Here is a 13,139-nt window from a genome sequence, read left to right on the forward strand (position 1 = left end):
TTGATTTTAATGAACATTTTAATGTTATGTATAACAGAACATTATGAATACAATGGAAACAAAGTTTTATCAATTTAATAATAAAAAAGAAATCCAACATAAGAAAAGGGAGGCAATAAATTTCATACCTATAGTATAGTGCTTATTCTTAACAATATTCCCAGCTTGTGAATATAACAATGTATTTGTGTTCCAGATTCTAAAATCTTGATTCATGTGAACTTAAATGCAGAATTACAGAAGAAAAAACAAAACCCCCCAAAACCTTAATTCACTCTTTTGCTTTCAGTAAATCAGTAAAATCTCTGACTGCTACAGGTCTCCTTTATTAATATATATATTTTTTTACTCCTCTATTGGATTCCACAGCTGCTAATGCCATATTTACAGAAAAGAATCACCAAGTGTTGTATAAAAGTCAGGATCCAATGCCATTGGATTAAGTTAGGTTCAGATTTACATCACTGAAGTGTGATTCACCTGCTGCTGATGCCCTAAACCAGTGGCTCCTCAGGGACATTGGTGCTACAAAGGATGCCAAGTGCCACTGGAACAGAACTCCAGGAAAGTGCATTTTCTGGAGTTTTCTGAAAGGAAACCTTCCAGCTGTCTTGGATAAAGCTTCTCCCAGACTTGCATGGGATATCAGTTGTAACATTAGAAGCAGGTTAAGACCCCAAAAATCTGTTGATCACCAAATTGCTGAGAGAGAAATTTTACAATAAAAATTTGGGTAATACAGCAGTGTGGCTGGAACATTAGCAAAAGTATATATACATTCCAGGTCCCTTTGAATTAGCCATAGTCACATATGTAAGCCATTTTTGGACAAAAATATATATTCTTATAAAAAACTGATCATAGTACTTGAGTGACTTCACAATTGTGGATTCAGTGGTAGTAAAAGGAATGATCCAATTATGACAAAGCGATCAGGGAGAGGGGGAAAAGAAAGTCAAAGCTCTTCAAGAAAAAGAAAAGTATAAAATTAGATTCAAACATTTTTACCCAGTCCCCAATCCAGTCTTCCATCAAGTCTCAAAGTTAAAATTGGTTCTTCTACGTAGGAAAGGTTTTTCGATGGTCTTAATACAAATTATTTTGCAAAATCATCCAACACATTCCTTAGAAGAATCTCTGACCTCTCCAGAATTTGAACACTAGTTATTTCAACACTTAGAAAATAGCTTTTGGTTCTTTATGTAGACACTTTAACTGATAAAGAAAAAAAAAATTGATCAGTGTTTCCCATCCCTTCCCCAGCTATATTTGTGCAGCTAAAAATCCTTCATTCGGTCTGCCCATTTATTTTATTTTAATCTCATTTTATTTATTTATTTTACAATCTTTATTTGCTAAAATTGGCAAAATTTGCAAAGGCATCTTGCTTGGGTTGTACAGTCCCAGGAGTCAGAGAGGTCATAGCCATGTTGGGTACCCCCATTCCTATTGTGCCCATTCCTGTGGCCGGCACTCCCATGTTCATGCCCATCATTCCCTGGTTCATCAAGGGTGCAGGGGCCATGGAGGCCATGCCCATGGTGCCTGACATCACCCCGGGCACTGCCAGCCCCACGGGCCCTCCCAGCAGGGCACTGCTCTGTGCCCTCACAGGCATCATGCTGGGCTGGGGGCTGAGGTTCACAGCTGCAAAGTTCTGCGTTATCACATTCATCGGTTGTTGCATATCTGCAAAGATAAGAGCACAAAAATCACTGAGTGCAACCTCTCATACTGAAGGAGCTCTTGTGATTTAAGGAACTTGTGTGGTCACTGCTGTGAATGTGGATATGATGGCCCGGCCTGAAGATATTTCCTGGTTTGAACACCAGAAGGAATCTCTATGGCCAGGCCTGCAGCTACTTCCTGATATGGACATCAGGAGGAATTTCTTCACTGAAATGGTGGTCAGGCATGGGAAGGGGCTGCCCAGGGATGTCTGGAGTCCCCATCCCTGGAGTTGTTCAAGGAAGGTCACTGGATGGGGCACTCAGGGCTCTGGGCCTGGGTGACAAGGTGGGGATGGGTCACAGGTTGGACTCAGCAAACCCTGAGGGTCTTTTCCAACCTTAATGATTTTATGATTCTGTTGCCCTTTTTACCATATTTTCTGCAGGAAGACTCAGAAAGCTTCTACAGAAGGTAGGAGTATCATTGTATACCAATAAATATTCTAGAGAAGTTCTAAAGATTAGGAAGCCAAAAGTCAAGATACAGCCATGGTGCAAGCTGTACAGCAGAACCTGCACAGACACAGCCTCCTGACACACCAATCTCCATTTAAAGAACACTTGTGTCACAAGGTCACTGTGGTTTATGAAACAAGTATGACTAAAGGAAGGAAAAGAGAAGACTTGGATCTCAGGGACAGCCTATGGAACACAGACAGGGCTCAGTGTGCATAACAGTGCAATGATCACTTACTCTGTTGCTGCATCATGGTATTAAGCGATGGCTGTTGGGGTTTGGAAGGCTGCATCCCAGGTACTAAATTGTCCAAACTGATATTTACACTGGGATCTGACCAAGTTGAGGGTAGAGTTTTGCTTGCATTTTTCTGGACCATCTCTGTCCTTGCATTATAAAGTGAGTTAGGCTTCGGCATCATTGGGTTCATGCTTTGCAGAGGCTAAAAAAGAAAAGTTTGTTGGGATTCACTTGAAACAATTTATTGGTAAGAAATAACTGAACAAGAAGTATTTAGTTTTCCACAGAAGATAATAAAACCCACAAAGCCATGAACTTTATCTCTTCCAAAGCAGGGCTGCCAGGTGCTGCTCCACAGTTAGATTAGAAGATTATTTGTAAGCAGAGGGCAAGTCCCACATCAATGTGGAGTGACAGTGACCAGCAGCAGCCAAGTTTTGAACTCAACCATGCTGATTCTTTCTTCCTAATACCAAGATGATCCCTTACAGTTTCCAAACCACTCTCCACTGCAGCAGGCACGTCTGTATTTTGGAGAACAGACCAGGCTGGAAATCTCTAACATTCTGTGGAGAATGACCTTACACTACCAAACTCGACTGCTCCAAAAAAGCAGCTACACTTCCTAGAGGAATGAGACCCATCTTTGAGATGAGATTTTCCGTTTAGGATGCAATTGAAACATTTTTGACAAAATGCTGATCCCATCTGAGTGACCAGGTCTAATGCATTCCAGGAGAGGAATGCATTCATTTTCAAAGCTGTGATTAAGGAGAAGAAGGTCATTAGCAAACTGTAGCAATAGCAGCATACCTGTGACCTGGACATGGGTAAACTGACACCCATGGAATTGGAACTCATCATGGAGAAATTCATGCTTTGTGAGGAGGTCATGGTTGTCTGAGAGGGTCCCATCAAATCAAACAGATCCATAGAATTGGAAGCAGCTGAAGGCTGGCCCGGAGCTGGCTGTGAGCCACTGAAGAGCTCTAGAGCTGGCTGCTGTGCTGTGCTGCTGAAGAGCTCTCCAGATGAAGCACTGGCACAAGGAGAAGCTTGGTTGAAGGCACTCCAGTCACCAAAGTCTCCATTTCCACTTGTTGCTGTACCTGAAGAAAAGGCAACAGTGTGGGAGGAAGGAAGACAGAGAAGAAAGACAAGACTTAGAGAAAGGCACTGAGCAAATGCCATACTCCATGAACTGAAACAAATGAGAGCTGATCTGTGTCCGTCCACATTAACATCTGCAGGTAGAACCTCCATCTGGACATCACTCCCTCTCATGAATATTCCAACAATTTTAACAAGGTACGAAAGGAAACATGAAACACCCGCACACAGAAAGTAGAAGATGTTGGATAAGATGTCACCTGTGGATGCCAGGCAAGCAGGGACAGGTTTGTTTCAGTTGAAGTACAACTGGAAGACAACCTGGGGTAGACTGGGGACTACAGTCAGAACAACTCTGAGAACCTGCATAATATTGATCAATCTTTTATCTTGGCATTCTGGTATTTGCAGAGAGAGCAGTTGTAAGGAACAAGCTACTGGATAAAGCAAATTCCATCATAATCAAGACAACTACATCCAAATTTGGTTGTATATAACTGTAGCTTTTTGTATAAAACTACACTGAGAGGAATAAAACTCAGAAGTTTGAGAGGAGGTTGCCAGGAAAGCTTATTTGAGGTGATAAGGAATAAGCACTTCCCATCCATGGAGTGTTCATATAAAACACATTAGATTTTTAAAATTTGATTCCTGAACTAAATGCCTTGATTTGAAGCAGAAATTCAATCTTGGATCAATCATTTCTCTCAGCAGCAGCTTTGCTGAACTCTTGTAGTTCATCACTTAAAGACTGTTCCATTTCAATAGTTGGGGTTTTTGGAGACAAGTGTTAAATCAGAACACAGAACTCTGAGCTCTCTCTCTGTATTTCTCTGTGAAGGCAGAGCCAACAGCACGAGCTGTTTGTAGACACCTGCAAGGGCACCTCAGCATCACAGATGTTGTGACACAAACCAGTGAACTGAGAGTGTCAAACCTTGGAGTCAAACAGGAGGAGATGTTCCCTCCCTCAAAACATGTGTTTCCCCATTAACAGGGAAACTGTTGATTCACAGAACTGATGGGGAAGAAAAGCTTAAAACAGCATTTGGAGAAGATGCTGAATATAAAGCAACACCATTTAAACAGCTCACAGGCTACATAAGAGAATCACACTCCAAGCTTGGGCCACTGGCCAGCTCTGGTTTTTTGATTCTCCCACTGATTCACTTTTGGTACTTAGCTACATCACAAACAACAGCACTGCCATAGGAAATGAGCTTTGAGTGCTGGTGAACATTTAAATAATCTCTTGGATTTCTTTAGCTGACTGAACAGAGACTCCAAAACACAGAGCTGGGGCAGATGAATCCAGTGCCAATTTCTATTTCTTGCCCTATGCAATGGCTGCTTCCATAATCTATTCCACCCACTGATGGGTGACTGCAGCAGACTTTAACACTTTGTGTAAATATTTATCAACATACACCTTCAACCTTTAGTCATGTTTCTTTACCAACACATTACGATTTAAAGAAAAGTAGAAGAGTAAATTTATTCACAAAATCCAAGTATTGCCAACAACTTCAGTGCATGAAGTGGGCTAATATTCATTAGCTCAGGGCCTTACCAGAACATTTGCTTTGATCTTCCTCACAAAGAGGCACTATATTAGAATGTTTCAATTAGTATTACATATTAAAAATTAAAACCTACTTTAAATATTCCTGATAGATAAGTAAATGCTGAGTGTGCTCCTTCTGTGTTGAGACCTGTGCATTGAGCACCAATAATGGAAGAGGGGGTAAAAGGGAGGAGGTTTTGCCCCTTCAGTAGGACTTCAAAGATGATTAATCAACAAGGAAAAGATTTCTAGAGGGGCTTACACTGTTCAGGAATGATTAATAATTTCACAGGACTCCTTGTCCCTTGCATAATGGTGATTGGAATAGATTAATCATGTTAATGCAGATAAAGGATTATATCAATTTAGACTGTATTAACACAGGAGTTATTTGCATAGTGGGCAGCTTTGTATTTGCAAAACATCTTGGGTTTGACTGTGAAAGCTCAAAAACCAGAGCAGTTCTTTCCTACCAAGTACACTGAAGGTCTGTTAACCAACCCAGGCCCAGCAGAGCCTTCCCAACACAGCAAAATAAAGGAGGAGATGGAAACATGCTGACTAAAAGCCTGCCTCCAGGTAGATTTGCTGTTCTTTTCTCATTTTGTACCTGATCCTGCATCCTGGCTGAGAACCCCTCATCACAAACATCACTACTGCTCAAATTAACTTCACAAAGGACAGCCAGCCAGCTCTCCCCACTCCAGGGTTTTCTGCAGCCCTGTAGATCCCACAAAGATTCCACCAAAGGAAACTGGATCACTTTATGAGGTTTCCAAGCATATTTTATTGATTTCCAGTCTAATTTTAAGGGAAACCTTTTCAGATGGTGGCCATGTCTCCTGATAAGCTTGTCTGTCTGCAGGTAAAATGTCTGCACATGCACTGAGCCAGGCTGCATCTTCCTTCCTCCCAGAGCACTTGTGGTCCAGTTACACACACACACACTTTACCCTGGAAAGGGAAGGGACTTTCAATAATGCCACATGGCATCTCCTGCCCTCCTTCCACCCTTCAGCAGCACTGCAATCCCTACATCAATCCTACCTTGTGATGATGGGAAACTCGCTGAAGCAGCAGGTGAACTAAAATCAGCAAATCCTCCAAATAGGTCACTTGATCCACCTAGGAACAGAGAGAAACCAAAAGCTGTTACAGAACTGTGCAAAGATCCATTGCAACAACTGCATATGGGATTTATGAAGAAAAGCTGTTCTGCACTTGACACAAGGCATTTATTGATTCTGCTCCCTAAGTCAGCTCTGTTTTCCTGTTCATCCTCACACTATGTTTATACAAGCCTGAGCAACAACAAACTGGATTATTTCCAACTGCCTTGCAGATCTTGCAGTTGTTTTCCATGGGAAGAACTAAAACAGGCAAATTTTTGTCACCTCCAAAAATAAATTCAGAGATATTAAAAAGACTAACAAGTTTTTAACTGGGGAGTGATGCTATCAGCTTGGCACTTTGTAAAATTAAAAATCTAGAAGCATAATATAAAAAGACCAACCATTTCTATTGTATAAAAGTTAATTTATTATGCTTCCTTATGAAAAATTACATGTCACCTTATATTTAGTTTTTGTGTTACTTAAAGCATGAATGATTCTGCAATGATCTTGAATTAGGATTTCAGGGACAGAGCTTCCATGTGTGTTCATTTTTTTATAAGTTTGCTTCCTTTCTGCAGCAAGAACATTAAGTTTTCCAACTAGACATTTGTATACAGCATATAAATTATTGACTTCTGAATACAGCATAGTAACAAATTTTCACTAAAAAGATACGGCCAAGGTATAAAAGCAGAAGACTTAAGAACCATATTGTAAAGCTGATTTTTAAAATAAACTCAGAAAAGATATAAAAATCACTAGTTATGATTGGTACTGTTTTCAAGCAGGTATTCCACTGACCAGAGGAAGCCAAGAAGTTGACCGTATTTGTTTGTCCTTAAAGATTTCACCTCCAAGCAGTCCCACCCTCAGAAGAAGCTGCAGCAGTTCAATTATTTTGCTTTTAGTGTTCTGCGTACATTATATAGGTTACATCACAGCTGCTTAGCCTGCAGTGCTTAGGAGGCAGCCAGGTGGGACTGGAACATCTGTGCTGCACTCAAACACCACCAGGGACAGCTTCCAACATCTGGTGCCATTTCAGAATTGTCTTATCGCTGCAAGACATTCTGCCCCATCTGCTACTCTCAACTGGGTTAATTAAACCAGAACCATCTCCTTTTTAATAAATGGCCAGCAGTAATAAAAGGAACCATTCACTTCCTAATACATGTGTACTTGTATTTCTTTTTAATGTTATTTTACTGTAGACATTGCCAGGAAGGCGACTGCTCTTCCAAGGGGAAATGTCTTCTTGCTGAGAGTGTAGTGCAGGATATAAAACATGGGCAGAGAATGCAAGGATGGTCTCTGAACTTTCAGACACAGCACTACAGAAACTCTTTCAACACCTTTTCAAGAGGGAAACAACTCCACAAAAAGTTAAGGAATTTCTTCAACACAAATTCTGAAGTGATCTAATAAACATCTCCTGTGTGTCTATACACGTTTTATTCTGACACCCAAGAAATGAAAAAGGAACAGTGAAATATCAAACTAAAAACCTGATCTGATCCTATTTATCCTGTCTACTGCAATGAACATTTTCAAGTGTTTTTTTCCCCACATATGTGCCTGCAGAGTTCAGAACAGGTTAATGGTTTCAGAGTTTATATGCTGAATAAGAAACACAGATGACACACTCCTGACCACTTGCTTGAAGGAAAAAATAAAAATCAATGCTCCCTGCTACACCCATTATCCTTGGGCTGCCTGACAGTGCCTAGGGATTAATTTAATTTTAAAAACAGAACTGAGTTCAAACCCAAAATAACCCCTTAACATCTTCGGTCAAGTTTAACTTTTCCTCCCCATCTCTTGCCTGTTTTCAAGTGAAACTGAATTTCAGAGAGAGGTGACAGAGATTAAGCTGGATATAGCAATTCTCTAAAGAAAGGTTAAAGAACCTCAGCTCAGTAACACCAGAAAGTCCTCCCAGCAGGTCTAACCAGGGATTTTACATCTCTTTTATGGCAAACAAGCACCCCTTCACATACAAACTGTGTTACTCCAGTAAAGAGTAACACTGAGCCCAATCAACCCTTTCACATCTCTGCACCTGAAAATACACAGATAAGCAAACCCTAAGTTCCCTGAATTGACATCACTTCCCTGCCAGTTCCTTCACAGGACACATCAAAGGCTGCATTTGACCCTTTCCCTCTGCCTTGCCTGACACTGGGAATGTTCCCACAGCCTGGGCTGCAAGGAGCAGTGGTCAGAACAAGTGACCTGCGTGTGAAGGACAGTGCTAATCCTCTCAACATGAGCAAGCCTCAAAGATTCCCACACGAGATCTGTCACTACAAATGAACCCTTTCCATCTGCCTGCTCAGGTCAGCAGAGGTTATTTAGCAGGACAGCTGGTAATGTGCCTCTTCTCAGCACCATTTCTAAATGCTGCTTTGGAAAAAGGAGAAAAAAAGATTAAAAAAAGAGAAAAAAGGCTGACTACAACAATGAGCCAAACTGATGAAAGATTTAAATACACTGTAATACAGAAGCTGCCATAGTTCTGCTTGAAATATGAGCAGGTTCATTTTGAAGTGGAAACATCTATTCTCAATGGGATCTTATTTTTATAAAAGCAAAAACATTCACACTGTATATAAAACAAAAAGGGTTCGAAACCTTTCTGCCCTAAGAATTAGGTAGAAAAAAAATCAGTATTGACTTGGGATAGTGGTTCTGATCCAGGATCTTAACTTTCATGGAACTGTGGTAACTGTGATGTAAAAGATCCTTTGTACTCTTACCAATCTATTAGGAATGCACTGAAATTTAACACACTCCTAAAAAGAAACTGCATTTTGGGAGCATAAGGGTAAGTCCATTGAACACTAACAGATTTACTATACATTTAGAGAGTGAAGGATGTGTTTTAAATGAGTAATTCAATTTTTAGGGAGCAATTTCCTTTTGGTTCTAGGGTTTGGATCAACCAAGTGCCAAGAGAAAATTAGACAAAAAAAGAAGTTTGCCATATACCTCAGATGAAAGCTTCCATGAAGATTATCCATTTCCACCTGCCCAGCCTTTGAACTGCACTATGAGAAATGCTTGAATATGAATGGATTGCTCTTGCTTTTAGAGTTAATTATAAATAAGTGCATTACATACACAGTTTCTGACAGACTGATCTAGCAGTTAATCTTTGTGCTCCTAACATTTATTAGTCCCATGCAATAGCACACACAGTACCTTGCTACAAAGGGCTCTTTCTAGGCAGTGTTACATTTTTTCAAGTATTCATTTCTCAATTTATCTACTTTATTCCAGCAACAAACAAGCTTCTCCTCAGAACTGGAACAGACCCCACCTACCTGTGGAAGCTGGCTGGCTGGCTCCATCAAACAACAGGTCCACCAGGTCATTAGAGGACTTGCTGCCAGAGGGGACAGTAGCCTGGAGAAGAAAGGACACCAGATCTCAACTCATGATGTTGTTAATCAAATGACATTAAAAAGTTTTCTGGGGTTTTGAAGGATTTTGTTTGCTTTTGCTTTGAAGATTTGGCTTTAAAGCAAACAACCATGTGGCTAAAATGTGAAATCAAATACTGAAAAACTAAAGCTCATAGTCTTTTATAACTGAAGAATTTGGTAAGTTTTCAGTAAGCACGCAGCTTCATGGAATCTTTAACACTTCATGCCAAAATTCTCTTTGCTGTCCTGAAGAGAGCAAAACATGCTAATGACTATATTTAAAAAATTCTCCACCTTAAAGAAATCACAATTAATTACAACTATACCGTTCCATAGACTATGGTAAACAAAACATTTTTGATAAAACAGCTCCCTTGAAGGCTGCATTCCAAAATCTACCCTAAATCAGAAAATGGCTTAGAGGACAGAAGAAACAGCTTCCAAAATGCTGTGCTGTCCTGCTGTCTCACCTTTGTCGTAGGCTGTGCAGGATGAGCAGCAGAGTTCTGCTCTGGACTTGCTTTGTCTCCTGTGTAATGAGCTGCTGCTCCCAAGTCAATGGTTTTGGAAGGATTTGCTGAGCGTTTCTGTCTGATGGTGGTAATTTCTGTAGCTTGTGCAATATGAATGTGTTTTGTTGTCACAGTCTCCTCTTCATCTTTAAATTCAGCTTTGGGAGATTTGCCTCTTCTAGATTTTTCCTCATCACTGTCACTAGAAAAACAAAAGTGATAGCACAGCATTTGTGATGGACTTCTCAATTCCTTGAGAGGACATTTGGCTTAAGCTACAAGAGTTTTGGTTACTGCAGTTTCTTGTACAACAGTTCATGATAAAAATGCTGCTTTTTCCTACATTTGAGAGAGGAACTGTTCCATCCTTACACAACACATCACACCACACAGCATTGCACCTGTTGTACAGAAGCAGTGGAGAAAAGCAGATTATTTTGTTAAGCATGAACTGCAAGTCCACGACAGAGGATAATAGGAAATCAGTGTTTAAACCCAGTACACTGAATCACCTTCTGACAGGAACTCCCCCACACATTACGTAACACTTCAGCAACTGAAAGTTAACTTGGCAGGTGTGCTCAGTACTTACACCAAGAGACAGAAAGCAGTGAACCATATTCTGTACTGTCTTTTGGATTTGCACAATTCCATTTGTATTTCAGCTCATTTCCTTTTCCAGGGAATCAGGCTTTCATATTCTTAGAGATGTTTGTGGGAACAGACTGCTTACACAATTATGCAATGCAATGTTACCATTAGCAGAGCACGCACAGTTGTTCTCAAAATGTAAAAGAACAAAAATATCACCCTTTTAGGCAAAAACTTTATAGATGTTGTTGCACACTATTTGATAAATTTGTTATATTTTCGACTTTTGTATTTTAAGCCTTTCACAAAGAAAGCAATTGGCCTCCACCACCAGTCACGTTGCCTGTTACCATCAGGATTTGTACATAACAGTGAGAATTGCTGTAGAGAAAGCTTAAATACATTGGAATGTATTTTGAAATTGTAATTCCCTTAGCAACAGAGTTGAAAGTGGAAGGGTTTTATATTTTAATAATGCATTAGAATACTAAAACTGAAAAATTTAAGAAAGGCTGTCCCTTTGTCAGAGGGAATGTGACAGTAACTGCAATATACTCTGGGGGGGAGCCTTTGTTCTCTGCTAACAATGGTGGCTTTTTGGGAACATGCTGCATGTTCCATTTCCTCTGTGCATGTTACCTGCTCACCACTGGGGATGGCTCAGCTCAGTAACATCACTCAACACAAATGCTCACTCCCTTTTGCAATTCTTTTATTGTTAAAAAGATAAATTTCACAGCTGCTGACCAACCAGCAGCTTCTGGCATTGGCTTGAGTCAGCCTTTCACAGATAGGGGAGCTCAAATGGCATCATTTAACTTGATTTTTCCAAAGCACTCCAACCCTGCAGTGTGAGCCCAGCCCTGCTACCCCATCTGTGTGCACAGAGGGGACCAGAGCCACATCTCCATTTGGGACATCAGGATTTTAACAGGAGCCCCCAGAGCAGAGGGATCTGCAAATTCTCATGGTGTACACAGGGCATCCACCCCAAGAGCCCTGGAGGAGGGTGGAGTATGCAGCTGGAAACATCCAAGACCAGACAACACAATTAAGGCTCAGTCTGTCCATGTGTTGTATTTAATATCTGCCAGAGTCCAACAACGTTCTGTGGGCTAAGGAAACAAGTGACAAGCAAAGTCTGATTGATAGAGAACTGCTGCAGATCTATCTCACTAATGCAAGAATGAAAAAAGTCAGTCTTTGGTGATATACAGCAAAAAAAATGACTAAAGGCTCTGAGGAAAGAAATTAAGCACATATGCCAGAAAGGAGAATAAATATTACAAGATTCAATTTTCCATGACAACCTGTACTTCTTCCAAACTCTCTCAGGAGATCCACTTTTTATTTTTCTTTAATGGTCACATTAACAAAAAAAAAAAATAAAATTACAGATTAATGTTTGCTCTAAGTGTTTACTGTGCTTAGTAAAATTGCAGTGCTTCATCTGAGAATTGCACAGAGAACTTAAAATTACAGCAATGTACCAAATAATTAAAAAACTTCTGCAAAGAAAGTATAGAATTACAACTTTGAGAAATCAAAGTATGGACACATGCTCTTTTCCTTTGCCTCAAGTTTTTGTAGTGAGAGTTTTTCTTTAACAACCTCTAAGAAAACAAAAACCATTTACTGAGACTAAGTTTATTTAAATTACACTCCAATATAAAAGTCATTCTCTAGATACTTTTGGTATCATAAAATGACCAAAAGTAGACTTTTAGTCATTCTTTAGAGTTGCCTTTAAACATGGCTGTTGCCTCCTTTCAGAGGAGCACTGGAAGCTTTGCTTCCTTTCTATTCTGTTACCTACATCAACCTGAGTACTGGTGAAACAAGGATTAATAGAGTTTTAAGAATTCTTAGGAAAAAAAAATGCAGTGTTTCAGAAGCACCTCTGTGTCTGCAGGTAATTCAGAAACAAGAATTTCAGTGTGCAGTGCAGGACTCAGGACAGCAGCTGGTTTATTCACCTAAGAACTAACAAGCACTAAGAAAGAAAACCAGAGGCTTTCCCACCCCATGGGGTATTGCTTGAGGTTTTCACTATTTGCACAGGGATATATTAATGGAAAAAATTCATTTCCTCTATAACGCTGTTAGAATTTTTCATCTAAATTAAAAAAAGGCAGCAGACTTGGCTTCTCCAAATTTCACTGTGTAAAGCAGTTGCACTGAAATCTACTGTACACTTATTTTGTATCATTTAGCTGTCTGGTAAAGTTCTTACTTCCTTCAAGCACTTTTTTCCATCTAAGAAAAGTCAGAAATGCACAAGTTTGGCCAAGTTCTTCTGGTGTGTAAAGACCATGGCTTCCAAGCTTTATTGGCCACAGGTAAGATGTGTAAGACACATTTATTCTTTGTGCTTCAAGGCTTTTATTGGCTTTAC

General features: G+C 40.0%; 1 protein-coding gene across 1 annotated transcript in view; it reads right to left on the bottom strand.

Moving 5' to 3' along the window:
• Positions 1 to 13,139, bottom strand: part of CLINT1 (clathrin interactor 1) — a 46,682-nt gene continuing 33,543 nt past the window's right edge. The window contains exons 7-12 of the mRNA XM_063168931.1: positions 10,112 to 10,355; positions 9,540 to 9,621; positions 6,149 to 6,226; positions 3,241 to 3,536; positions 2,425 to 2,629; positions 1 to 1,689 (exon numbers count right to left, since the gene is read on the bottom strand). Coding sequence (XP_063025001.1) covers positions 1,349 to 1,689; positions 2,425 to 2,629; positions 3,241 to 3,536; positions 6,149 to 6,226; positions 9,540 to 9,621; positions 10,112 to 10,355 — 1,246 coding nt within the window. The 3' untranslated portion in view covers positions 1 to 1,348. The remainder of the gene's footprint in view (positions 1,690 to 2,424; positions 2,630 to 3,240; positions 3,537 to 6,148; positions 6,227 to 9,539; positions 9,622 to 10,111; positions 10,356 to 13,139) is intronic.

This window comes from Melospiza melodia, chromosome 14 (assembly GCF_035770615.1).
Source record: "Melospiza melodia melodia isolate bMelMel2 chromosome 14, bMelMel2.pri, whole genome shotgun sequence".
NCBI lineage: Eukaryota > Metazoa > Chordata > Aves > Passeriformes > Passerellidae > Melospiza > Melospiza melodia.